This window comes from Protobothrops mucrosquamatus, unplaced genomic scaffold (genome assembly GCF_001527695.2).
Source record: "Protobothrops mucrosquamatus isolate PMUCROS unplaced genomic scaffold, P.Mucros_1.0 scaffold27, whole genome shotgun sequence".
NCBI classification, from domain to species: Eukaryota; Metazoa; Chordata; class Lepidosauria; order Squamata; family Viperidae; genus Protobothrops; species Protobothrops mucrosquamatus.
Genome location: NW_015386412.1, coordinates 1,115,295 through 1,142,898, shown reverse-complemented (window position 1 = coordinate 1,142,898; position 27,604 = coordinate 1,115,295). Strand labels below are relative to the sequence as shown.

The window sequence follows — 27,604 nt, the reverse complement described above, 5'->3', positions numbered from 1 at the left end:
GCTCAGTCCCTCTAGAGAAAGATAGAGGCGCGTCTGGTGCTGTGGAGCCCCCTCCTCTTAGGAGTTCTTCTGAGGAATCTTTATGGTCACTGTCTTTATTTCGGAGTATTCTCGCAAGCCACATTCTCCCCTGGCCACAAAAGGAAGACAAGGAGTCAAGGCCGGGCCCAGGTGCCCCCAACCAGCACTCAGAGCCTGGGCCATGGATGGGGCCAGTCCCCATGTGGGCAGGAGGAGGACTGGCTCAAGAAGGCACGTGTGGGACGTGGACAGCTCAGACTGGAGGGCTGACTGCAGCCTCACTCCCCAAAGGAAGGCGAGAGGAGGCAGGCCACTCTTGTCCAGTTGTGCGGTTCCAGGACAAAAGGGAATCCTGGTGGGTTCACCCCAAAGCGTTATCCAGCAGAGGGACCTGTTCTCCTACCCCAAAAATTTCTCTGAATTGGGAGCCTCTGGGACCCTCCGGACCTTCCCCCCAGAACCTGCAAGGCAAGTCCCCATCCAGAACAACCTTGCTTACATTTCTCTTCCGTTGCCGGACATCTTGAAACCTCCGAAAGGACTCTGGGCATTTAAGGCATTGTAGCAGTTGACCCTGGACAAAAGAGGGAGCGTGGCATGAGGGCAGTGCCCACTTCATCCACCACCCAGAACCATTGCCCAGCTGTACTCTGAACCTCACCAGACGGTTCCTGCCTGCATGGCAGAGGAGACAGTCAACGCCTTGTTGATGTCGCTGGTGAAGACGGCGGCCACCAGCCCGAAGTCGGAATTGTTGGCTCTCTCGATCACTTCCTCCATGGTTTTGAACTGCAGGATTTCTTGCACAGGCCCAAATATCTGCGGGGGGGGGGGTGTATGTAGAAGGAGGGCAAAGTCATTGATGGGAACAAGTCCACAAGGATTTGTATGCTGCCTCCGGATGAGGATCCAGCAGCACAGGGAAACGGATGGCTTTGTAGACACACAATTAATTGCACACAAAAAGTTCACCAAGCTTTAGGCCTTGGGCAATGGAAAACAGACAAACAATGGGAATGGCAGAAAAGGGTGTGCCCCAGAAATTTTTCCCCATGGGGAGCACCAGGATCTCAGGGCAGACATGCAATCCCCCAGGAGACCCCAGCTGCACGGCTGAGAAGCCCCTGGTGAAAACCTCTCAGACCAGACCAGAGAAAGGCCTCTGGCCAATTGAAGAGGGACTCAGGTGTCCCTGAGGATGGACTTATTGGTGGCTCTTCCAGGAAGCTGTGGAGATGTTGGATCGAGCTCAACAGCCAAGTAGGGTCGTATAGCCCATCAGCTCAGGTGGACTTTGGGGTCTGGCTGAGCCTGACCGAAGGGACTGAAATCATAACAGAGGAGGGGGAGAGTGGAGCCTGTTTGGGGGGGGTTAGCTGGGTACCTCTTCCCTGGCGATACGCATATCATCAGTCACGTTGGAGAAAACGGTGGGTTCGATGAAGAAGCCCTTGCGCCCCAATCCTTTGCCCCCGCACTCCAGCCTGGCCCCTTCAGCCACACCACTCTGGATCAGCTCCAGGACCTTGTTGTACTGCTTCTTGTCAATCTCAAGAGAATTGGGGGGGGAGGCTCCTTGGCACCGCTGGTCCTGGACCCAGTGATGCTTTCCCTTCTGCCCCACGGCCACATCCACCCTGCCACGGTGGGTCTGTCCCTGCCCTTTGCTCAGGCTTAGGCTCCAGACACAAGTGGCCCACCCTCCACCCACCAACCTGTGGTCCTTGCTCGGTGGTGGGGTCAAGGGGGCTGCCCACAACTCTCCTCTTGGCCCGTTCCACGCTCCTCCGGACGAACTCCTCATAGATGGTCTCCTCCACGTAGATGCGGGAGCCGGCCGTGCAGCACTGGCCTTGGTTGAAAAAGACCCCCTGGTGGGCCTGCTCCACCGCGTGCTCCACTGCAAGAGCAGAGCGGCTCCATCAGCCAGCACAGCCGGCCTGGCCCTCCGAGGGGGGCTGCTGGGATAGGGGAGGGGGTAAAAGACCAGGGCATCCCAAGGCACCCATCCCGTGGCTGGAGGGGGGGTCCCTTTAAATAGGGCAGAGTTCAAGATGATTTCCAGAGTCTGAGCAGAGCTAGGAGAGACCAGCTCTGCCCACAATGGACTGATTCATGGTTTTGCTTGCACAATCCGGGCTGGATAAAATCTGAAACAAGGCGGAACGGGTCCTGGGTTCAAATGCAAACACAGTAGCTGCAGCCTTTTGCCTCTTTTGTCTGTTGGGATCCAACTTGGACCCCTGAATGGACCCCTCCTTTCTTTTGAGGGAGGGTTTTGATGATTAGAAAAAATAGATTATAAAAAATGTAAGCCATGCTGTGGCCGTAGAGTAAGAGGCTAATTTATACTTACAAGTGCTATAAAAGAAAATAAAAAATCATATTTTATTTCTCTTTTTTATGCACTTTGGTCTTTGTCTTATCTCTTTTCTCTTTATTCAAAATATTACTTCTCCTTAGTCTTCTCTCTTCTAGAAAGAGGAGGAGAGTTGTTCAGAGAACAGCGGTGCCCTGCTAAGGGGCCAACTTACAATCTGCGTCCGCAAAGATAATGTTGGGGCTCTTCCCCCCGAGTTCCAGCGTCACCCGCTTCAAGTTGCTCCTGCCAGCTGCTTCTTGAACCAGCTTTCCAACCTGAATGGAAAAAGAAGGGGGAGCCTAGCAAAGCTCAGCCCCTGCCAGGACTCCGGGCCCCTCCACCAAGCCTGCTTTGGGTCCCTTCAGACGTGCTTGGGAGGCAGACCAGTCTTGGGAAGAAGAGCCGGTTCTTCTCAATTAAAGCTGAGCTTTTACTCAGAGAGCAGCCATAGCACTCGGCTCTCTTAACCCCCTTCGACTTGTTTTAGAGGAGGCTTTTGCATTTGTTTGATTCACGCAGAGCGAGGTTTCTCTGACTTCAAAACTACCAAATAACAGCCCAATAAATTTATGCAATTTCAGTGGGAGGAAAAGGGTGTCAAAATCCTATTTGTTCTCTACCCTCATTCATTCATGTTGTTCTTTGATCCAGTTTGTTTTGAATTGCTTTCTTTGTGATTTGTTAAAAACTCTGTTTTAAATTTGCGGTGAGCTGCTTTGGAGATGTGGTTTATGGCTGAATGGAAAATACTTATATTAAAAGGGAGGAATGTAACCCAGGCAAAGGAGCCCCTTGCAGGTACTGGAGACCTCCCTGGAGCCTTGTGGAACACGCCATGGTTATGCAAGCCTCTAGGAGGGACCATTTGCTGTGCAAACACCCCCCCCCCTCGGGCCAACATGGAAATCTGCTCCCTGAACCGGTCAGCTGTTGGTGCACAGCTCTGGGGCCCAGCAAAGCTCACCCTGCCAGACCGGCTACCACAAAGCCCAGGAAGAGGTCTCTGCCCACCCTACACACAGAATTGGGCTGTAGCCAAGGAGGGCAGAAGGCTTCTCAGTGCCAAGGTGGAAAAGTCAAATGAGCTGCTCCCCAGGGGAGGTTCTGAACTTATCTGGTGAAACTTGAGAAGGAGACCCTCTGGGTAAAATGGCTTCCTTTGGCTCCAACAAACCTGCTTCCTTGACATCATCCACCAACTCCCAATTAGCTTTTGGGTGCCCGTGGCTGGGGGCAACTGCCTAGCCTCTCAAGGAGGCCCCATTCAGGGTTGCCATTGAGATGGAGATCACTGCCACATTTGGGTAGAAGGTCTGAAAAGAAGTCCAGAAGCCCTGCAGAGAGATTTCCCCCTGGCTCTGGGTGTCTCAGTCCAGAGGATAAGATGCCCTGGGAAAGGTGCAGGCCCAGGCCTGCTGCTCCTCTCGGAGGTGGCCGGCTGGCCGGGCTCTGGCAAAGAGACAGGAGATGCCGGCTGAGAAGGGCAGCGATTATCAGTGTTAAGGCAGCTGTTCGCTCCAAACATTTGCTTGGCGTGAACCAATATTGGCCTCTCCCGTAGTTTGCTTTGATGGTCCTGCCCCGTATCTTGTTGACTAATGACGAACTCAAGCTTTGTTCAGCTCTTCACGGCATAAAGAAAACACCCGCATAAGGCAGGCAGGCACACTCTTTCCCAGGCCTTTGATCGAAGTTGTCGAGGGACCTGGCTAAATATCTTGGACTTTGCACCAAAACCATTAAAAAGAAACACAACTTTGCAAAATAGAATGAGTCCAGCTCACTGGGGTGTGTCTCTGCTGCACCACCCAAACCCCACCATTCATTTCTGCACACAAGCTGCATCTGATTGCGGAGGGAAAGTAAACTTGGATCAAACTTCAATTGTTCTGAGATGAGTCTAGAGTTTCTGTCCACAGGAGACAGAATGGGGTGAGGAAACATAAATCCTCCTTTGAGAGGGAAACAACAATGCAATGGCTTTGGGACAGAAACTCCAGCTAAGCATTGGAGATTTACAAAGCTGTCCGAAGAGAAGCCAACACAATGTGGCAATCTATGATGAATTATTGCTTTCCAGCTCCCAACAGTGACACGCAAACCTGCCTTCCTGAGTAAATCTCAGTATGTTGCTGGCCTTTCTCCCCCATAAGACTTGCCGAAGGGATCAGTTCAGGTCAGGCTAATCCAGTAATCTGGCCTTCAGTTTCTAAGAGCTGCTAAGCAAGGGGCCCTGGGAAATTCCCAAGCAAAGAATTTTAAAAAGGCCCAACTGGGAATATGGCTACCAAATGTCAGGCATAAGAGATACTCTGCAAGTCCTCCTAATTTTGGAGAGTTAATTGCATTTCAGTTTGTAACTTGGTTTAGGAAGTGTGGAGTAGAAGCATTTCTCCCCCATCTCTGCTCATCCATGTCTTCTTCCTGTTGTTCTACAGATCTAATGGAAGACCTTCACTCCTGACGCTTCACCTCTTTGCTCAGCAACCCCACATTTTCCCAACTTAACACGAAAGGGTGGCCTTTTGCCTCCTTGGCAATGAACACCCCCCACACACACTTTTTGGTTCAGCAGTGGAAAGGAAGCAGAAGGCACTCCAGCCCTGGGGGGGGGCATGGAAATGACCCACAGGTGCAACATCACCTGCTTGCCTCCCCAGCCAATATAGGGCATGCAGAGCAAGGCTGACTTGGGACAGACCTGCTTGGTCCACAGTCCCAGCCTGGCCCCCAATCTTGCAGCCTGAAGGGTTCCTCTCTGGCACCACAGTGGCCCGTGTGGTAACCCCCAAACGGCAAGCCAGATTCCATTGATGGCCCGGGGAAAGGAAGGCACAACTCTGAAATGGCAACAGTGCCAAGCAACTGAAGGACAAAGAGCCACCCTCAGAGGGGCTGGCAGGGGGGGCTGCACTGGTGGAAAGGAAAGAGAGAAGCAGGATCTTCCTGCCTCCCCCATGCCCAGCTTCTCCAAATGCTGCTTTGCAGAAGGTACAGGGGAAGCTGGCAGTAACCATCCCTCTGGGGAAAGGATGGGCCTCAAGGGAGGGCTGTTTTGCTAATTTCCCCACTTCTGCTGCCTGGAGGTCAAGCACAACTTTGGGAAAAACAAGGGCAGTGCTGGGCTTGCTTTGCAGCACCATCTCTAATGAGCCATAGATGAAAAGCCTGCGATGGGGACTGCATGGGAAGTGACCCATGACCAGAGAGTTTGGGGAAGACAATCCCTGGTGGTGAGAGGCTCCTAGGCTGCCAGCCCTCCACTTGCAGGAGGTGAGCCCTGCACAGGGGTGGGGGCTCCAAGGAGGCACATCAAAGGGTCCCAGGGAGAGCATCCATTCCAGTGCCCAGGCAGGAGGAAGAGAAACAGGGCCTGGGAACCAGAAAATGCCAAAAAGGCCGAGCCAAACCTATGTCCGTCCCTGGCTGAGCGTCGCTCAGTATCACACTCAGTGGTACCGTAACTGCTGAATGCCTCTGAGTTACCAGCTTTGGCAGAGGTCCTATTTTTTCACCAGAAACCCTCCTGAATTTGGTGGCACCTTTTTCTGAACAGCACGCAGAGGTCCAGAGCACAACTAAGAGTTGAAGAATAAATGCAGCCTTCATTTCCAGAAGCTGTGCTGATTGTGTAGCTATTAATATGCAGCCAAAGAATTCTGAGGAAGGAGCTTCGGTGGCAAAGGGGTTCACGGTTAAGCACTGCATTAAGAACTTCTTTTGCTATGGATGAGTAAAAGAAAGAGGGGAAGGGGCTGCAGAGGGGGTGGAAAACTTGCTTCAGAACACTTCCTCTTCCCCACCAGCCTTCTCCAGGATGGATCCAAGCCCCACCGCAGGACTGTAAACCTTGCGTCCTTTGAGACTTTGGCCGGCCTGAGCCAAAAGCTCTCGGTCTGCTAGCTGATCAGCTGCTGCTCTGGCCAAAACTGGCGGCTGCTGGGCACCTAGGAGCAGACCGAGAGCAAGGGGGCTTCTCGGGCCCAGCAGGCCAAGGAACCTATCTCAAGACATCTCTTGCTGCTACAAGAATTCCACAGGACAGGAAATCAAAACCAACATGAAGCAGTTTACACTCAAGTCGGATTAAAATATTCCAGCTGCTCCTGCTTTAGGTTTTTTTCATCCTGCAATGCTTTTCACTTCCTGTTACCAGCTTTTCAAGGCAAATACCGAATTAGGGCAAAATCCCAGGCATTTTAATTTTAAACACCTATTAAAAATGAAAGCCCTCTGAAATGACAGGGAACATTTATTTTGGCTGCAATCGGCAGTTCTGAAACCGAAGCCTTCTGTGTTTCCTTCCCACAGTAAGTCAGCAGCAGCCAGTGCGAGAGTCTCCTTAACCAAACATAGGCCAAAGCCGCTCAACAAATCCACCAGGACACCTGACTTGGGCACAGTCGGCTCCCACAAACTCTAAGGGAGCCCGAAGGGAAGGGGGAAGCCACTCCCTCACAGCCTGGATGAGTCATTGAAGGTGCCCTGAGGGTGGGGTGAGGCTGGGACACATAGCCCTGGAGCAGGGGGGAAGGGATTACACACGAGGTTTGAGAAATGATGGGAAGAGGAGTTGCCATTACTGAAAAGGCCTCAACCATCCGGCATCCAGTCTCTTCTTGGTGTGGGGGATTCCTAAATGCTTCGGTTTCTGAATGCCAATGCAAAGGATGGGGTGATGCTCTCTTCCCCCCCGCAGCACCCAATCTTACCTCTGTGGAACCTGTGAAGGCGATTTTATCAATCCCTGTGTGCGAAGCAATTGCCGCCCCCACAGTGGGTCCAAATCCAGGCAAAATGTTGACCACACCTGGAGGAAACCCCGCCTGTCAAGGGAAGGGGAGGGGAGAGAGAGAGCATGGCTGAGGAAAAGCTGGGGGCAGCAGGGGCCCGTGGCCACACATGTGTCGGGGGCTCCTTACCTCCTTGATGAGGGCGCCCAGGTGGAGGGCGGTGAGCGGGGTTTGCTCAGCCGGCTTGAGGACCACGGTGTTGCCGCAGCAAAGGGCCGGTGCAATCTTCCACGCAAACATCAGGAGGGGGAAGTTCCACTGTGCAAGCAAAATGCTTTTGTTGTGAGTTAGTCAGCACATCATTTTAGCCAGGAAAAAAAGGTGTCTGAATTGGTTGACTGGACGGATTAGCTCCATCCTTATTCTTGCAGCAAAATTTTCTCTCCTTTTATATGGTCCCGGTTGACAGGGGGCATGCAAATCAAGTCTGTGATCCTGCCCCACTGATTGCCCCATAGCCCTCAACTGACTCTGCGCTGTGGCTCAGCCTGAGCATGACTTGAGCAGAGGGATGTGGACACATGGAATGCCTTTTCCCAGAAGAAGCCCTTTGTTGCCAGCTCCTGCATAAAATGGGGAGGGGGACAGCAGATGCCACACAAGCGAGGGAGGCTGGCACAGAGGGCCCCTTAATGCCCCTTTGGAGCCCCTGCTCCTTTATGGGACTTTTTGACACTCTTCCTGCCAAAAACACAAAGCTGTGGTGCTGTGGTTCTGCTTGGCCCCCAAAGGGGAGGAAGAGGCCGGCTGTCCTCTGCTGGCCCAGGGAAAGGGAGGCCCTTCAGCTGCACTGCTCAACAGATCCTCCTGGCCCTCTGGGAAGGCCTAGTTGCCTTGGGGTGTCTCAGGAAAGAAGGCACAAGGGATGGCACCCATGGCCTCCCTGCTGGGTGCCCCAATATTTTGGACCTATTGAAGACAAAAGGTAAAATGCCTCTATAAGGCATCCTATTTATTTCCTTCCTTCCTTCCTTCCTTCCTTCCTTCCTTCCTTCCTTCCTTCCTTCCTTCCTTCCTTCCTTCCTTCCTTCCTTCCTTCCTTCCTTCCTTCCACCTCCCTGCCTCTCTTGGCCAGCAACCACCAAAGGCTGCTGGATTGTTTGGCTTTGCTTGCTCTGGTCCTGGGAATTCTGAGGCTGGAGGCTCCCCTAATAATGCTGCTCTAAAACTCTATTAAGATGTGCAAATAAGCAATGGAAGGGCGACTGACGTCTACAGATCCTCCCGCAGTGTGTTTTCCCTCCCCTGGCCTGGTCACCCCTAATGAGAAACACACCCGGGCTGAAGCTCCCTTCAAGGGAGCCGATTCCAATGAAAATAAATACGAGGTGTATTGGAGAGACTCACCGGGATGATCTGTCCACACACGCCAATGGGCTCATGCCTCGTAAAGGTGAAATAATCTCCGTCTGGAAGAGAGGGACCTGCTTAGTCTCACGAGCACCCTGAGAGGAGCAGCCAGAGAGAGAAGAGCAGCACACTCTGTGTGTGTGTGTGTGTACGCGCGTGCACGCGTGCGCACTTGTGCGTGCGAGTGTGCAGACAAAAAAGAAAGATGGTGCCAGGTTCTCTGGTGAGCATCACACGGCCAGCCAGAAACCCCAGCTGCTCCCATCCTCTGGCCCAAACAAGGCCTCCCCCGCTCCCCTGACCATTTCTGCCTTTCAGGGGCTCCCTCTGTTCCTCTGCCCAGAGTCCACCACCTGGCCAGGGGCCCGTCCGCCGGGACTCTGCCTTCAGGAGGGGCCAGCCAAAGCCCCCGACCTGCTGGCTAATCCTGTGGACTTCCTGGCTATTCTATTTGGAATGGGCCCGATCCTATCCCTGTCTGGGAAGGCTGTTTGGAAGGGCTGATTTGACCAAGCGCCACCAGGCCTGTCTTTGCTCAAAGGCCGGCCTGGTGGTGCTGGACATTGCTTGTCTCGCAGAAGGCTGCAGTCAATCCAGGGGATGCCGGGTACACTGGGGGTCACCCCTGTTCAAAAGGTGCCCTGGAAATGAAACCCCCCCCTCTTGTTTCACTGAATGCCATCAATCATTACTGCTTTGCGGAATAGAGCTGATGGTGCCTGTTCAGCCCTGTATCTTCTCCCCCCACCCCGGCCCAGATCTTGAGCTGTGGGGTTTTGAGAGGAGAACGCTATCGTTTCTGTTAGCCTCCCCATAACTTAATTCCCACTTTATAAACAGAGATGTGAGTGATTTAGCCCACTGCCCCTGGCTGGGGGTCCTAGCCCACAACTACAACTGGAGGGCAGTGCATTATGGGGCTGCTCTCCTGCTCCATGGAGGGGCAGCTTTTCTGCTTCTTAATTCCTTCCAAAGGAAGAACCGGGGTCCCTCCTTGCATGAAGTAGAAAGGGGGAGCAAGGGAGGCCACATGGCTCACCCCAGAGAACGGAAGGGGAGAGAAAGGTGAGGCCAGGACAGGAACTCGTGAATGGCCGGCCTGCCAGGATTTCAGGCGAGATGGGAGGGCTTCTATGGGATGTGGGACATTTCTCCAGAGAGGAGCTGAGAAGGACCCTGCCAGCCTTCGATCATGGAAAACTTGGGACTTCCAACGGCATCCAAGGTCCAGCCTTGTTTCCAACCTGACTCAGATCAGCCACAGGCTCTTTTTTGCCTTGCCGTATTTCCCCACTTCTTTGCGCTGAACAATTTGGGGAGGGGGATGGAGGGAAGAGGGTCTGCCCAGCCAGCTGGGATCCACTTTGGTGAGCAGTGATGTTTTCAAGGCATTCCAAGGAGCCACATAAAGACCGGCCAGTTATCAGCAAAAAGGGAGTGGAGAAAGGAAGCCAGAGCAGATAAGGGAAGTTTCCACCCGGTGGTGGAGGAGGGGGGAGGACTGGGGAGGCTAATTAGGAAAAGGCCCAGAGGAGATAAAAGGAGATGGAACCCCCCCTTCCCATCCTCCTGTTGGGTAGGCCGGTCGGCAGCCAGAACCATCTGGAGGGCATCAGCTCTGGGTAGATATACCAGGCAGCACAGCTGCAGCCAGCTGTTTCTTAGAGAGGAGCTGCCTCACCCTCAAGGGATGTTTGGAAGTTGATCATTTTCAGACCAACCCCATTTGGGAAGCCAAAGGCCCTTTCTGGACCCCGAGCCAAAGAAGCAGCTCCCGAGGAACCATTTTCCCCTCTGTGCCATGGCTAGCCGGCTGACTCTGAAGCGATTCAGAGAGATGGAGCGATTGGGCTTGGACTGAGGCAAGAGGCAGATGGCAAATTCCAGTCTCAGATTTCCAGAGACATTAAAATGTAATCCCAAGAGAGTGAATATTCCTCATGCCCTGAATGGGCCGAAGCCTCTCGCGGTGCTCCTTCCAGCAAGAAATACCCCACGGAAGCTGCTAGGAATGGTGTTGTGTGCCTAGGACAGCTGAGCCGGTTCCCTGCCAAGCTGGGGGCTTTATCTCTCAGCTAAAGAGGGAGAAGCCCCATGACCCCACCCAGAAATCTGCCATGGGCACTCAGGCCTTCCCCTAAGGGCCCCTGGACTTTGGGGCTTGATCAGCCAGTTTGCTGCCCAATTTCATCAGGCTGGACTCAGCCACCCAGCACCCCACTTTTTACGGCTGTTCCTGACCTGAGATGAGGGTGCAGATGGTTAACTAAATTGCGGCTTGGGATCAGGCAAGGCTGGATCCTCTGACCTGGCCCAACCTGCCAGGACTTCCAAAGCTCGAGGTGGCCTTTGGAGGCACCTTTTTCTCACCCTCAGGATCTGCAGTTTGATGGACCACTTTACTAGACTTCCCTTGTGCAGAAAGGTTTATGGAGAGGAGGGAGATTAAAGTCAGCTGTCTTCTCTGTACCTTGCCTGCCCACCTGATGTGCACTATAAAATGGGTGTCAATGAGGCCGAGTAACAATGTTTGACAAAAACAGACCACTTTGCCCAAACGTTGATCTTTCTGCTGCTGGGAATTGCCCTTCTGGGCGGAAACTGAGCAGGCAATGCTGAAAGTTTTACTGTTTCCATAAAACCACTGAAACTCCCTGGCAATTAAAAGAATCCTGCTTTAAACTGGGGCAGGAAAGCATCAGGCCGTTTGTGGTTCTCATCTGGCTGTATATCCAGCATCCTTCTCGGCTCAGGGGAAGGCGGTCATGGCTGGGGGGGATCAGCCAGGGTGCTAAACTGAGCCTGACAAGCACACTCTGCCCCAGAGAATGATGGGTCTGTATGAAGACCAGGGGCATGGAAGGCCAAGCTTGGCCCCTTTCGCGGAGGACTACCCTGCGCCCACTCACAGGTGACTGGTCTCCAGTTGGAGATGGTGCTGGATCTTGAGATGGCAAAGGTGCTAATGACCCAGGCCTGAGTTTAAGGAAAAATGGACCTCCGGGTTCAGTGGAGGAAAAGAATGGGGGGGGGGGGCTCAGAACACAGCAACTCCATGCAAGTGCCCCAGCCTGGCACTGGAGATACATATGCCACAGAACGAATGCAGGGCAGATTCTAACTTACCCACTGGGATGGTCAATCCATGAATCTTGTCTGCCCAACCGGCGAAATACCGCAAGGTCTTGATCACGCCGTGAAGGTCAACGTAGAAGGCCTGGAGGAATGGCTTCCCACTGTTCAGCGACTCCATGGTCTGGGAGGCAAAGAGGAGCAAGAATCAAGGCTTAGTTTTCGACTTTGTAATAGAATTAGCTGTAAGGAATGTGCAGTGGGGATGGCTGCTCTTGGAGCTTGGTGCAACAGAGTGGTTCTGGACACATTGAGCTGCCAATGCTGTGGCCAAGGCAGTATGCACTCATGTGTCTAGTCCACATTTAGAGAGGTGGCACAGAGCAGACCGCTGAGCCACCTAAGAGCAGAAAGCCGCCCGAGGGCTAAAAAGGCACAATTCAGGTCAAGGCCAGCTGAGCTTTGGTGGGATCCCAGTGTGATTCATCTGGAGCGCCTCCCTTGCAAGGTCAAAATCCTGAGACATTGCTAAGGGGGCTGCTCAGGACACGTAGCCTCCACTGTGCCTTGCACCCCACCCAGTTCTGTGCTGGAGGAGAGCATTGTCCTTTTTCACAGGGTACATCAAAGCCATTCTGGCAGCAGTTTTCTGTCCCCCTGAAAGGCAGGGAGGGGGCCCACAAAAGCACCCTGGCCCAGGTCCCCCAAGGTCAGGAGATGCCACCTGGCCCTCCTCGGGGGCTGCCCTGTCCAGGTAATTCAGATCAGCCTTTCGGCCCCAGCACAAGGCAAAATGTCCTCCAGCCCTCTCGACGCTGGGACCAAACAGCTGCCAAGTGGGAACTCCTAAAGAAGAGCTGGACGGTCCCTCCAGGGAGAGTTGAGCGGGTGCTCAAGAATGCCTGTCTCAGCTGCTGCCTGAGGCTCCTCTGGCAATCAAGATAGCTCCCGTGCCCTTCCCCACCGAGGCTCCAAACCAATTAAAAGAAGCCGCAGGCCCTTGTTGAGGGGATATTTCCATATTCCTCTTAAGGAGCCCCATAAAATATTTGCTGCGATGGCTTAAATCACTTTTAAGAGGCCCCATTATCTGCCCACGAAGGTTGCGGCAGAGGAAATGCATCCGTGGAAGCCGCTGGGTGAGAGCCATAAATCCAGTTGAAGCACAGGAAGACTGCTGCACCTCCATTTCTTCTGCCGGTGGGGCCGGCAGCCACGTCTATGGTGGACAAATTCAACAAAGGTTTGGCTCAGGAACCACAAATCCAGCCACCGGCAGACGGCCAGCTGATTTGCTGAGCCCCTCCCTTCTCCCTGTGGTGATTTTACAGCGTATGCTGGTGGTAAGATGATTTAAGTGTTGACAAAGCTGGAATTAAGATGTTTGCCGGCTTAGTTCAAAGCGCTTGACATGTGGAAAATAACATTAGCCATGCCACCGTATCGGGGCTCACCACGTGCTCCACCGCAGTGGGCCTGCAGCTCAGTGCTTCTTGGGCACCCTGGGTGGGGGAAGCCCAGATCTGCCCAGGGTTGACCAGGATGGCTTTTGCACCATTATTGGTCGAATTTGCCCTGGAATTCAAAGGCTACTCTCGGCGCTCTCCCAAGAACTTACAATGGCTCAAGTAGAAGAAGCATTTAGAAAGGCAGCTGCCTTGGGCAGTGCTTGGCCTCCTCCCGCAGCGTCCCACCCGCCTGACTTACGGCAAGGAGGGCCCGGTCTCTCTCCACCAGATCGGCCAGCTTTTCCAAGAGGTGTCCTCGCTCAGAGGCATCCATCCTCCGCCACACCGAGCCCAGGGAGAAGGCCAGCCGAGCAGCCTGCACCGCCTTGTCTGTGTCAACCTGCCAAATGGGAGAAGCATGAGGGCCAGCGGTGCTCAGGGTACCCCAAGAGCCACCCCCTCGCTTGGCAACTGGAACCCCCCCTCCCTCCCAGAAAGCAGCACCCTGCAGTTCCTGCAACCTCACAGGGGGGGCTGGGGGGACCTGGATGCCAGACCTTCCCTGACCATGGAGCCGGCCTGGCCATTTGCATCCGGCCTTTTTTCTCTCAAGCTGACTTTCCTTACAGGACCATTGCAGGGAGATGCAAGGGCAGGCTAGAAATGCCACTTATCTTTACCTTGTCAGCTTCTTGCACGTCACAGATCTGTTCTCCTGTTGCAGGATTAAATACAGGGAATATTTTCCCACTCTCAGAGTTTTGCCACTCGTTGTTGATAAAGATCTGAAATGGCAAGAAAAAAATGAGCCTTTTTGGTTTTGGCTAAAATGCAGAGGTTCCCCTTCATCTTCCCTCTTCTGGCACTTTTGGGGTGCTAGAAAGCCTCCTCCTTTCCCTCCTAGACAGGCCTTCTTCCTGCACCTGAGTCCTTTCAGGACTACCATTTCCAGCATCCCTGGTCACTATTATTTTCCCCCAGGGGTCATGGGAACCATAGTTCCACTAGCATGAGGGTCACCAGGCTGCTTTCCCTGGTTTCAGGGTTCCCTTCTGGGAGCCTGGACAGAGGCTGCTTGAAGGACGCTTCCTGCCCGCCTCGTTGTTGGTTGTGTGCAACTGACAAAGACACCCCCTGGCCATGTCTGGCCTTAGAGGAGGGGGAATACCTCTGGTTTTGGCAAAATCAGGGCCCTTCCTTCAATCCCCCCCATCCGCTTTCCGAACCCCCCAAATGGATCCCCTTTTTCTTGGGGTGATGTCCTCAAAAGCAACTGGCAACAAGCAGGCTGAAAGCCCCCCAGGGACCTTCCCCACCCAAGGCGGCTGAGCATTGCAGGGGTGCCCTCTCGGACGTCACATGGAAACGCTCGGTCAGGGCCTTGAGTCTCCCAATGCAGGAAGAGGCAGTGGAGGAGTTGCTACTGTTAATGGTTAACATTCACTTCTTCCTGTCCCACGTTGTTCTATAAACAAAATTCAGGCTTTGCCAGATCATTTCTGTAAACGGACTGCCTTCAATTTGGCTGTAAAGGAGGAATATTTACTCTCTCCTCCATATAAAGTACCTCGGCCAACTTCCTGGAAAGGTTTCAAGTCCTGAAATTCAGCAGCTGGCGGCTTTACAAGCCCGATCTCATGCTGAAACAACTCACTTTTGGGGAGTTTAGGCATCTGGTGTCAGGTAGTGCCATGCCACAAGCCCCCTCCCGCCCAGAGGCAGAGTCTTCAAGGATAAATGAGGCTTTGCCAGGACTTTTAAGAACTTCCAGTGGACGTTGATTAAATGCTGAGAGCTACACATTTGATCTGACTTTCATTAGGGCCAGTTCGTAAAAATGCCACCGGCTCGGACAAGAATGACACATTGTGCGAACAGGGATCCCTGCGAAGCCTCAAATGGGGTTTTCATCCCACTCGCTTGTTTTGTTCTTATTTATTGCGACCATTGTAGTGGGCAACGTTAAATCAAGGCGGCTATTTGACAGCAAATGTTGCTATCAGTGAATTATATACAGCCCTTCCCCAAGCCCAGAGGAAGAAAGGGACAGCCCCAGGGAGAAAGGGCCCCTTTGTAAATCATGCCCAGATTGGCACCGCCCAGAGGGGGCATTGTTCCTTCTCAAGTGGGAAAGCTCTCCAGCCGGCACAATTGCCCTGGAATCAGGGTTAATTAAGGCTAGCTGCAGCCATAAATCAGCTGGGGGATTTTTACAACTTAATTCAGCCTTAAGCCACAGTGCGTGTGGGTGAATATATGGATGGTAACTGATTAACCAGGTTTCCCAAGAGTTGCTAAGACATGTGTTTTGATTTGAGCCCAGAGTTATTGCTCTTGGGGTGAGAAATCAGGGGGAAGGGGAGTAGTTAGCCATCGGCGGTAGGAGTCCTGACTGTGGGGGCAGGCTGGCTCAGTCAGGCAGGGGGGTTCACCCTGGAAAGTGTGGGTGCAAAGAGCTCTTGGTACCCCAACTCTGTCCCCTTGGCTCTGCCTGGCCCCCTGCCCCTCAACCTGGTGCCCATTGTCCTTCTCTTAGCTGAATTGTGGCTAGTTTTAAGGGTAGAGAAATTTTCAAGAAGCAAGTGGAATAATTTCAAATGCAAAAACATCTTCCAGACAGGGTATCTTTTTTCACAGCTACCTTTTGACAAACCAGTAAAGAGCATCACCTTGCAATGGCTTCTCTTTGTGGCCTGGAACTCAGAGAGACCATCTGATTCTTCTGGTGCTCACCTGACAGACCAGCCTTTTCTCTCAAAGGGAGAACTTTGCAAAGGGAGACAGAGATTGCCCCCCATTTGGCTCCCTGAATTCACAGTCGCTGTCCAGCCTGGCAAACTGGGAGGCTCCCATTTCCTTTGCTGGGAGATTCTCCTGTGCTGCTGCATGTGATGCGCAATCCTCTCCGTACCGCTGGGATTGGTGTTACCAGCCGCCCATGTCCAGCCAGAGCCTGAATGTGCTTCCCCAGGCCTTGCTTTTCCCCAGTTTTAGTAAGCCATGTTCTTGTGCTTTTTGACATTCCGGGAGGATTTTCCCCCTTCTGTACAGGAAAGGGATTTCAGTATCCACTTAAAAATAGGCTTCCCCATAGGGGAGAAGCAGGTGTGTGGATGAATCGGAAGGTCCTACTTGCACTGATTTAGTAGCTGGTTACAGTTTCAGTTCCATCAAAGTGATTATTTTTCATATGATGATTGATCCTTTGAGAGGTTTTGAGGCCAAACCTGTAAAACTGGAGCGAGGGGGGTGTCAAATGCCAGAGACGTTTATGGAGGAGTCACAGCTGTTTGGCCCCAAGTGACCGTCCTGTGGCTGAAGAGCTGAGTACATAACGGTACTTTTTTTGGACAATTTTGAAAACACGCAAAAAATGTGGCAGCTTGCATTTCCCTTGGTAGGTATTTCATAATCCTGCTGACGCTGGGCCAGCACCTGTGTCTCTGGATGTGCTTGACCCTTCCTGTCCTTATCCTGGACAAATGTTTCCCGAACCCTGGTGCTGTTCCAAAAGTTGAGCCTCGATGCATCTGAATTTCTGAGAATTCATTTGTTTTTGGCCTGGTGGCTGCCCTGATCCACACGGGACCACATCCATGCAGAGGAGACTTGAAGATCCTGGGCTCAGCTAAACATGGGGAGATGTGACACCCCCCCTCCAAGTACTCCTCCACCTTCTCCTGTGAAGGTCAGTCCTTTCCTGGTTTTTGCCCTTCTCTAGGTGGTGGGGCCCAGGGACCCTTGTCTGAAATTGCTTGGCCCTTTAGGAGAGTGGCTTGCCTAGACAAGTCCTCTTCCATAGGAAGAGCATCATGGAGACAAGACACAAAAATGATGCCATGTGGGTCTCTCTGTCCTGACTGGGTGTGTCTCTCTAGGCCCCAGATGGGGCAACCAGCCTCCACCGTTCTCTGCCAAGAGGGCCCTGAGAGCCAGAGAGGCTGAACCTAATAGTTTTGCTCTGTTTGCATGTTCCTCCCTCACCAGTGGCTGATTTCAGGTATCCAATTGGGGGGGGGGCTCACAGGAGACACTGAATAGCAAATCACATAAGCTAGTGGGGTGCCAGGCAGTCTGTGGCAGCCGGGTCTGTGGTCCTTTCTACCTGCAAGATGGCAAACGCAGATACCCCAGGAAAGGAGCCACCACTGCAAAGACTGGGGACCACTCTGAGCAGAGCCTCAGGACTGAGGGGGAGGCAGAGAGGCTGGCTGGCGGGCAGAGGAGGGATTGGGGGAGCAGCGGCGTGAGCAGGAGAACTAGATGGAGCGCTGAGAAGAGGAGGGAACCTCCCCTTTGGGATGAGGTCAGAGGGAAGGAAGGTCTTTCTGCACATCACTCACAATTCATGAACCCCACTTTGGGGAGGCAGAGAAAGAATCCGTCCTCAAAAAAGTAGGGAGAACAGGGCCCGATCCACCAGCCATTGCCGACCAAACGGATCTCAGTTCAACTCCTAGAACTCAATGGCTGCTTGCAGGGAGCAGCTTGACACCAACCAGGTCCTGCTGGGAGCGTTTCCTGGTGGATTGGGCCCCTTTTCAGTAATACAGAGTTGAATTATGCCTCTCTGTGTTGTTTTAGGTGAAGAGAGTAATTCTAGCCTTCCTGTTAATAATCAGCTTCTGAAAATGCTGTTCTTTACTACAGAACACCTCATCGTTTTAGGGCGGACAAGATCTCTCTCAATATTTATCTCTTAAAAAGCAAAACAAAGAAAGGCCATGGGAAAAAGACGGGGGGGAAGCCCCCAATTCCGCTCGGCTTGGGAGCTGCCTTCTCCACGCAGATGAGAAACGGCTGGAATGCCGCTGGCTCCATCCTTCCCAGCCCCTTTGCATGATAAATCACCGGCTGAGCATCCACCTTGGCCTGTTTGATCTCAGCTCAGCAAGATTCAGTTTTGAAGTGAAGAACTCCAGGTCTGATAGGTCAGAGATGAAGCACAGAGCCCTGTGACCACAGAATGGCCAGGCAGCTTTTGAGGGCCCAATGCAGCCCCTCCCCTGCCAGCCCACCTCTCTCATGCTTTTCCAAGCTGAGCCTATCTGGGGGGCTTAAGGAAGAATTCACTGGTCCAAGTGACCTCCCCCTCTGCAGCGCACTGACCAAGGGCTTGCACAAGTGAAGCCTGCACCCATGGCGTCAGTTAGCCCCCCACCCCAAGAGTTTGTCTTATGGGCAAAAGCATCTTCCGGGCGTTTGCTAATTAATGGGCAGTTCCTGCAGAGAGCTTGGTCCGGCTGGCAGCGTGCTAGACATGTTCAAAGGGCTCCGTCCATTACAGCTGCCCTCGGTGCCACTGGCAGCCAACAGCCGGGACTGAATTGCAGGGAGCTCGGAGGGCGGGCAGCTTTGGATCAGCCCAGGTGGGACTTCCTATGCTTGCGCTACCTTGGGGCCTCAGCTCTGGTCCCCTGCAATCCCTTTGGACTGAGCAATTTTGGGGGCCATGTGAAGGGAGGGTCTCTTCCCCCCCTCCCAGCATGTCCCCAAATCCCTCCTTGCCTGCTGCAATGTCTCTGGGATCGCCTCGTGCCTGGATTTAGGCCATTCTGAGCCTGCAGAGGAGCCAGTTTCCCAGGGTGACTCTTTAGCAGTGTGCCAAAGCCCTGAAAAGCAGGTCCTCCCCTCTTATCCTTGGGGTACACATCCACCCTGGCTGGCATTAGGAGTCCCAAGGATGCCCAAGTCCACGAGAGCGGGCAGAGGTCCAGTGTGCTGGCTTTATCCATGGACCTCAGTGGCTGGAACCAGACATCCTGTCCCCTTGAGGAAGGTGGGGTGAGCCAGGCGGGCCTGTGGCCTATTCCGCAGCTTCTGGCCCTCCCCTTTGCAGCTGCTGCCCTACTTTCCTCAGGAACAGCACCTGGTGCTGGTGCAGAACCTCCCGGCCGCTCACTCGGCCCAGCACTGTGCAGGCAGCCTCCACAAAGCGAGGGGGGAGGAGGGAAGAGAAGGAGAAGGAGGGAGGCCGCAGCTGCACAGCAGGAGCAAGGCAAAGGGACAGCCTTTTGGTTTCCCTCTCGGTGGGCCACTGCTGCGGCTCTGTCCTGATGTGGAGGCTCAGCCAAGGGTGGCAGGTCAAAGAAGGGGCTGCAGGGGAGACTCCCGGATATGGCCAAGCGCCTGGTTCCAAAAGGTGATCGACCCCCTGCTGCAGAAACCAAAGGGTCATCCCCTCCTCCAGATTTTGTCCCCCCCCCAGGCTTCCAGGAAGTCACAAGCACTCCGCACAAGTGCCCCCCAGCCTCTCGTGATCCTGGCCACCAGTGCCCGGGGGCATTTGGTGCTGGACTCAGAGCACCCCCCAAGTCATCACTTGGTCTGTTTGACTTTGGCTTAACGCAACATGGGAACCTGGCTGTTGTGTATTTCCAAAACAGCTACCTAGGGCAATTCTGGGTTATTCCACAGATCATCATTACATGAGGCTGGCTGTGATTAATACTGGTGGTGGCTCTTTCTTCCATGTGGGTATTGAATGGGCATCTAACCTCCTTTTTCCCAAATGTCAGAGTCGGGCAGCCTAAGAAACATGAATTGCCAGCAGGGTGTCCCGTGTGGCTCTTTCAGCCGTGAACCCGGGGCCAGTGGTGCCCTCCGCTCTCTCCTGCCCACCACAGGCGTTTTCTTGATTCTGGCAGGGACCCAGGGAACTAGCAATGCTTCACAGACAGAGACAGACCATAACAAGCTAACATTAATCCAACATTCATCTAGCAGTTCAAAGCCTTTTCTGCTTTCCTGCTGCTGGAAAAGTTGCCCAGGCTGGTGCCATCAGAGACGTCAGATCGGGCAATGGAGGGAAGCGCACTGGGTGCTGTGTTAACCCGAGTCGGGCTCTTTGTCTTGCAGGGAGAACCAGGATGCGTGGATTTATTGGGGCGATAAATCCCACCATGTTCTCCAATCATTCGCGCAGCATCCCTTAATGGGGTCTGTTTCATTTTGACACTTTCTTCCAACTTTGCTGCTTAGTTATGTATTAAATGTACATCTTGTCACAATTTCATGGCTCTCAGCAGTGTGCAAGGAATATAAAAGAAAAATGAAAACTTACCTCGTAAGATTGAATGATAAGAAAATAAAAACTAAACTACAAAAATGAATTAACAACCATTCTCAGCAGAACACTAAAAATAAAGATGACAGGGAAGCTGCCTGGAAAACAGTTCCTTTTTAAGAACCTCCAGAAGGCCATCGAGGGCGGAGGGGCTCAATCTCTGGGGAAGCCAATTCCACCAACCCCCCCCCCCCGGCCTTGCAGGCTACGCCCCCTTCGCCTCCCGAAAGGGTGAGAGATCTGAGTTTCTGGGCTCCCTCAAACCCAGCAGATTTCGTGCAAAGGACCTCCAGATGGGTCCTCAATGTAACAATCCAGCAGAAACTTGATATTAGAAATAATATGGAAAGACAACACCAGAATTCAACAAATTGGCAACATCCATGGAAGCCCCACAAGGCTGACTGTAAAAATGGCCATCAAAGAGTGTGCAAGATGGAAGATGGGAGGGAGGGAGATCTCTGAGGCCAACCAAGAGGATAGCCTAGGCCAAGGCTAGGCACCTGCGATGCCCATTTTCAAAATCCGCCTCCCCTCCACCCCGAATTTAGCTTCTGGCTGCAGGCAATGCTTCTGTTTCCCAGCCTTGTCCCACCTTTGCCATTCTGCAAAGATATTAAGGATCCCTTATTGTAGCCTCGTCCCTGCTCAGACCCTTTTCAAGGAGATCGTCTCACCCTTTGCTTCAGGGGGACAAAAAAGAAGAGCAAAGACCTATTAAACCAACAAGAGATGCTTGAACAGTCAATTGGAGAGATCTGGATTATTTCAGACCAGGAAAAAAGGGGGAGGCGTCTCCCCCATCCCAGCGGATGGATGGAGAAGATGTGTCCCGCTACTCCCGGCTATAAACTATGGGGGGGGGGAGAGAATTCCACTCCTTCTGTCAGCACAACTGTCTAAGCGCGTAGGAGTCTCGGGAGCAGAAGAGGGGCCCTCTTGGCAGCCGGGCCAGGGGGGGGGCTCTGCTGCAAAGGGTCTGCCTCCTCCAGACATCGGCTTGTCTCTCGATGTGCCCAGGCCAGAGCAGGCTGGCCCGGCCTGCTTGTCTTTGGCTTCTGCCCCTTCCCCCTCAGCTCTCACCTGCGCAATTACGCTGGGTTATTTACTGCAATGTCCACCTGGCTGCCTCCTCCCTTTCTTTGCCTGCTGAAGGGGGCTACCGGGCAGAAGGGACCAGCCCCACTTGGAGGCTCCTAAGGAAATTGGAAAGGGAGGACCAAGAGCAGAATCTGCTTTTTAATTATCGTTGCCTTTTATTCTTTGTAGAATAAACAGACCTCCTGGACCAGGAAATATATTAGTCAAAGACAGACAATTCCAGCAATTACAGTTTTTGCTTCACAGAATGACAATGTGTTAAAATTTTGGCTTTCTTCTTGCAGGCGGAGGGGGAGGGGGGACAGCCGGCCTGACTTACTGCTTCTGGAGTGCCAGGCCACAATGCAGGAGCGTGGATTTAATTTAAAAAGGAAGCAAAATTTGAAACTCCCTGCATGAAGTTTGGAAATTGGAGTCCATAGAACCAGCATGAAAGCAGAAGTCTCCCTGACCCTCCCCCAAGAAGCCTCTCCACCGCCCAACATAAGAAGCAAGCTGGAGGCAGTGGGGGGGAGTGAGGTCCCCAGGATGCCCCCAGCCATCCTTAGAACAAAGGCAAAAACCACGGACTGGCTTTGGTGCTCAGCCAGCACAAACAGAGCCTGACGTGGCTGTCCCACTCATGGGCCTCCCTTGCCGATGTGGCTGGGGAGTATGGGGAGGATGGTCCAGCCAGGACTAGAGATGTCGTCCTTTCTTGCAGGGGAATAGAAAATGGCTGTTGAATCACAGGATTGCCAGATTAGTGGGGACAGATTTCCCTTCCTGACCTCTGCTGGGTCCAGCTGGTCCTGCTCTCGGCCTGCACAGCTTGGACTCACCTAGTGGGAGGAACCAGGCTGCCTGTCAGGGGGGTTGTGGTTGCAAGGAGTGGGGCTGGTCTGGATGCCCTCCCAGAGCCCTGTCAATTCTAGCAGCCTGCCGTGCCAGGTGACCATTAGGGGAAAAGTCATGGATCGGAATTAATTGTCTGGGTGAGTTGCTCAGAGAAAAAAGAGCAAGGAAACCATTGTGCCTTTTAATAATGGAATTTGAATGTTACAGTTTAGGTCCAAGGACCATTAATCACATCATTTAATTAATTAATTAATTAATTTCATTTATTATAGCTGCCCAACCCAACTTCAATAGACTCTGGATGCTTTACGAAACTAAAGAAATCCATAGAAACAGATAAAACCACAAACTAAAATCATTGAAAAATGACATTAATTCAACAAACCAAAACCAATAAGAGATGGACTCCTAGCCTGGGACTAAGGATGATGGGCCTGTCATTCCAGCCCTTCATGGCATGCCAGCAAATAGGAGACTACAATAAACCATCATCCTCAGCCCATGCAGGCCAGGTAGCACCATCAGGACGGTCTGAAGGGTAAAAGAAGTCGAAATGGTTGCTGCAGCAGCACAACTGAAGCAAAGCAGTTGGGTTTTCAGTCCTACGGTGTGGCTGTCATCTTGACTTTTTTGACCTGTGTACCATCCTGACTTTGCCACTCTGCCTCTTCTGAAGTGTGAGAGCAAATGGATCAAACGCCCCCCCCCACTTCTGCCTGCTGCAAACCACCCACTCTGACCACCAGCTTGTGCTTACTCTTCCCAGCAGATCTCCAGAAAGTGATTAACTGGGTTTACATAGCTGAGTTGGGGGGACTGGCTGTGCTGCAGCCCCTGGCCCACTTGTCTTGGCACTTCTTCATCCTGAGCACAGAGCCAGGCGAAGATCAACAGGGCTGTCTCACCGTTCATAACACACTTTGTCTTCCATTGCGGGGCTGTTTATCCAAGCCTGTCCCAGCAGCCACACTGGGGGCGGGGGGAACAGGAGGGCAAGGGGTGCAGCCATGTGTCCTGCCTTCACATCAAAGCTGGACAAAATGGTTATATTTTCAGGCTAACTGCCCCCACCATTTCAATTTAGAAAAGGGTTGCAAACAGAGCTAAGGGAGCAGGATTTTCTCTTTTTTAGCACTTCCTGCCTGTGCTCATCTCTCTGGCCTTTCTCCCCACCCCCAAAGTCCACAAGAGGCAGCCTCTTTCCCCAGCCATCCCCTGTCTGGGAGCCCCGAGGGAGGCTCATCTTTGGAGCAGCATTGATGTGAAAAATGCCCCCAGGCTGGGAAATGGGAGCAGCCCAGCTGGCAATCCAGGTGGGATTCAAAGGAAGCCAAAACACCTTTTGGAGGGACAGCCCAGTACACCCCGTCCCCTCCTGAGGACCACTTGGATCAAGGGCTAGTTGAGCCCTCGTGCCTGTGAGGACCCCACCCCAAGGGAGCCGCTGGCAGAGCTAGAAAGCTAGAGCTCCAGGGCAGAAAAGAGCTGCATCTCAGCAAACTGGCTGGGGCTGCAAGCATAGCCTCCCCCCCCCGCCCAGGCTCAGGCAGGAATGGCTTTTGATGCCATGGAGAGGCCTTGGTGCCACCCTCAAGGCTCACTTGCAATCTGCTGGGTGGTTCCAGGACTCCTGGGCCTCTGCCTGCCATTCCAGGAGTCCTGGGCTGTGAAGAGGGGCTTTGCTCCAAATAGTTTACGCCTCCCCACTTCCTGCAAAGAAGAGCACGCATATCCTGAACACACTTCCCGGGAAACATTGCCAAGCAAAATCCTTGGAATTGGTTTGCAAATAGTCCAGATGCAGCCTTCTCCCCTGAGCAATACCCAAGAGCACCGAAAGAAACAGGGTCCAGGGCCACAAAGTGCATCTGAAAAGGGAGGCATGCAATCCATGCCCCTCCCCCCATCCTGAGCCACCCCAGCCTCAAATGGCTGCCTTTCTCCATCAGACTGACTGACCCCCAATTAACCTGCCTGCCCCAGGTTTGGGCTGGCAAGAGACCAGAAGCAGCCGCATTTTGGGCAGCATCTCCCGGCTAAGCGGCTGCCCCATGGCTGATGTGCTCGAGACTGGTGGGCTACTTTCTTTTGACGTGCATTTTGGCAGGCTGGATTTATTTCACACAGACTTCTAGGCAATATAAACCATTTCTAGAGCTAGCAAAATATTTCCTGAATCTTCTCCCCACCTCCCGCCCCATAGATGAGCGTGTGGTGAACAAATGGAGAAACAAATGCCGCTACCCCACAGGCAGGCAGGGGGATCAGCTGGAGGGAGGGAGGGGAGCAGCCGAGGGGGGTGCCCCTGGACAAAAGATTCAGGTGCCCTGGGAGCCCCAAAGGAGACCCTCGCTTTCCCTAGTGGGTGTCCTGCACAAGGTGGGAGTCCCTCCGATGTGTCTCCCGTCTGATGTGCAAACTCTGCTGTGGGAGTGTTGCCCCTCCTGGCCTGCCCTCCCGGGGCTAGGAGAGTGCAGAGCCTCACGCCGATTTCCTACCTTCTTCTACAGTGGTAAATAAGCAGCAGGAGAAACCACACACACACACACACACACGCACACAAAAGGAACATTTTTGAGATACCCAGGATAGAAGCAGCTCTTCCCAACTCTGCTTCTGAACAGGATTGTTTAGAAAGGTTGTCCTTGCAGACTGACAAGTGAGCCCACTGCATGAAGGAAGCCAGTCGGCTCTTTTCTGCCTCACTGTTTTTCTTTCCAAAAAGTGAGAAAGGTGATCTGGGCCTGGATGAAAGTCTGGCCAGAGAGCCAGGACACCCGATTAAAGGCTCTGATTAGCTATAAATCACTTGTCAGGCCAGCCCAGGGAGGAGAAGCCAAGAGAAGGTCGATGTGGGGGAGAGAGGCAGGGACCCCAAGAAAAACACCCAGGGAGGGGGAGGGGAATCAAGGAGTAAATCACTTTTTTCATCCTTTCCCACTTTTGTTTTGTAAATGCCTTCTCAGATTCTCCCTGGGGATGTTTGAAAGAGGACTGTTCCGCTTATCATCATCAAAAATGGAGCTCTGCAAAGCAAAATCTGAGAATCTGTGAGAGTGAAGCCTCTGCAGCACCCAGGAAGAAAAGAGTTTGATTCCCACCTGGTTCAGCTTGGATGGTCCCGGGACAGCCTGACCATCCTCTGCCCCTTGCTTGATCTTCCTCCTGGGCCACCTCCCTCCTCTGGAGGTTCAGCACCAACTCAACCCCCATTTCTAAGTCTCCAGAATCAAGGTCCCCTTGAAACAGACCTGGGTGGCAATTTTGCCTCTTCTGGTTCTACCACGCAGGAGGCTTGCCCATCTGGCTTCACATAGCCTCACTGGCAGGAGCCCCTGGCCCCTCCAAATGTGCTAAGTTATAATGCCAGGCACCCCATCTGTCACAACCAACAACCCACGGAGGAGGACGCTAGGATGTGTAGTGCAGCCGTCAGTCCCCGGCCCCGAAGAGGAATTAGCAGAAAACCTTTTCTTCCTCCTACATAAAACAAGCAGCTGGAAACCTCAATTCTGAAGTGGAGGACCAAGGCCAGAGCTCTCCCCCAAGAAAGACTGCCTGGCACTCTGCAAGGCTGGACCAGCAGCCCTACCTTCCTTTTGCTGTCCAGATGCCAGGGCAACCACCTTGCCCCTCTGTAGACATCTATAGGAGGAAAGATACCAGAAGAAGGTGGGACCTCAAGAGATGCTTCAAGACACTTGGAGAGATTCAAGTGATGAAAAAAAAGGGGAGCACTAATGTTGGTCCCCCCAGTTAAAACGAACAGTTAAATAGAAAGAATAACAAAGTAGGAAGGGACCTTGGAGGTCTTCTAGTCCAACTCCCTGCTCAAGCAGGAAACCTATACCATTTCAGACAAAAGAATTAAGCAAATGTGGTAGACATCCAAGGGAAAATGTATCCACAGCCACACACCGCAGTGATCTCCAGAGGACTTACAAGCTGCTTTGGCAAAGTTCACTGCAGCCACAATCTACCTGAAACACACCTCTCACTGAGGTCAATGCATCCCTTCTCTGGAATCTGGTCGGTGATTTACAACGGGTGTTAAAAAAATTACTGCAAACTAACTGAAGGATCTATTTTTAACATGAATGTGGATAATTGATCAAAATGATCGGCAGGGCTACAAAAAGGCTTTTAAATCTGCTTAGCCTAGCTATTTCTTAATTTTGAAAAGAAGTGGGAAATGAATAAATAAATGCAGAAATTCAATTTGAAAGTAAAATGATATTTTCAGCAAATAGGAATAAAAACACCCCATATATAACCATCTTATTTTTAACTCTTTTAACTTCAAGTGTGATTATTTTTTTCCAAGTCTGAAGCATTGAATCGCCTTTTAAAGCATTTCAGGATTAGAGAACAAGGGAAGTTTGATCTTAGGCCATGATCTAGTGGGATCATCTCTTGCAAAATTTCACCCAGTTGAAATCAGCTTGAAACCTCTGCAAGGAATCTTTCCAGAAGATCATGCCCAACATCATCAAGTAATATAAACAGGAATTCACAGCCAGAAAGTTGCAAACTTCAACCCGCCAATCGAACGTCAATTTGGGGTAATTATCTCAACCTTTGAAAAATTCCAAGTCTGCCTCATGTATAAATACATAAAACAAAGACTTGGGACCTCAAGATGAACCTTGATAGTGATGAAAAATAAACAAATGAGCATTTCCCTGATCAGTCTCTGCATTATATTTTCTTAAGAAGGAGTTCAGCGAAGGAGGACTTCTTCCAAATTTGCCAGACTTGACTGGATTGCATCTCCTACAGGAATGCTAAAGGAAAAGCCCAAGGGGTCCAATGACCGGTTTAAACAGAAAACAAGAGAAAACATTTGCAGCTTTATTTGGAAAGAACTGGGTTTGGACAAAGGAACAAATAAGTTCCTCTAAGACTCATCTGGAACAACTGACATTTAGAAAGAAAGAAAAAAAATCTTGGAAACAGAAAAATCTGATGCAGTAAGTTAAAAGGAAGGCTGGGTGACTTTAAATTATGGTGTGGGTCTCCCTCTCTGATTCAGTATCGCATCAACTACTCGCGCACGGACTCCAAAGAAGCTCTGGTGGGAACTGCAGCAAAGAAGATCCCTCTGAAGGCTGCTCCGATTTGCCAGCCAGCAGCCAAAGGGCTTCCCGGAAAGAAGTAAAAAAGGCCACTTACTTTGGTGTACTTAATTTCCAGGTTGAGGGTGGGAGAAGGCAGCAAGTGCAGAGAAGCCATCAGAGCCGCCGGATCCGCCTTCATTCCAGCAGGCATCTCAATTTTGCTTGAAGTCATCGCGTCTCCCGCCTCTGTCTCTTCCAGCTCTTTCCAGTTCTGTCCCCGTTATCTGGCTGAAGATGATGATGACGGGAGAGAGAGAGAGACACAGAGAGAGAGAGACACAGAGAGAGAGAGACAGAGACAGAGAGAGTTGATCTACGTTATTCCCCGTCCCCCAAGACGAGTGCTGAAGATGTGGCCGCTCTCCTCTAGGCAGGTGTTAAGGCAGCCGCTTCTTATATAGGCCCCGAGGGCAGGGCCAAAGAGGCCGGACCGTCCT

The 27,604-nt window shown here is 52.3% G+C and overlaps 1 protein-coding gene across 3 annotated transcripts; it reads right to left on the bottom strand.

Annotated features, from left to right (window-relative positions):
• Positions 1-57: 57 nt before the first annotated feature.
• On the bottom strand, positions 58-27,339 carry ALDH1A2 (aldehyde dehydrogenase 1 family member A2). Of its 3 annotated transcripts, XM_015811047.1 has the most exons (13): positions 27,223-27,339; positions 13,727-13,831; positions 13,306-13,446; positions 11,653-11,782; positions 8,524-8,585; positions 7,306-7,434; positions 7,096-7,209; positions 2,556-2,658; positions 1,737-1,921; positions 1,406-1,570; positions 683-840; positions 521-595; positions 58-130 (listed from the first exon to the last, which is right to left on the bottom strand). In XM_015811047.1, the coding sequence occupies exons 1-13, from the start codon at positions 27,337-27,339 to the stop codon at positions 58-60; spliced, it is 1,557 nt and encodes a 518-aa protein (XP_015666533.1). The 3 variants fall into 3 exon arrangements, with proteins under 3 accessions (XP_015666533.1, XP_015666534.1, XP_015666535.1); XM_015811048.1 differs by lacking the exon at positions 7,096-7,209; XM_015811049.1 differs by lacking the exons at positions 7,306-7,434; positions 8,524-8,585; positions 11,653-11,782; positions 13,727-13,831; positions 27,223-27,339 and having other exon boundaries at positions 13,306-13,395.
• Between the last annotated feature and the right edge of the window lie 265 nt (positions 27,340-27,604).

Excerpts from the sequence above, each read along its gene's own strand:
- ALDH1A2 (XM_015811047.1), bottom strand. The coding sequence starts at position 27,339 with ATGACTTCAAGCAAAATTGAGATGCCTGCTGGAATGAAGGCGGATCCG. Across the intron at positions 2,659-7,095 it reads CCTTCACAGGTTCCACAGAG|GTTGGAAAGCTGGTTCAAGA; the intron begins GTAAGATTGGGT and ends TTTTCCATTCAG. Across the intron at positions 1,571-1,736 it reads CCACCGAGCAAGGACCACAG|ATTGACAAGAAGCAGTACAA; the intron begins GTTGGTGGGTGG and ends AATTCTCTTGAG.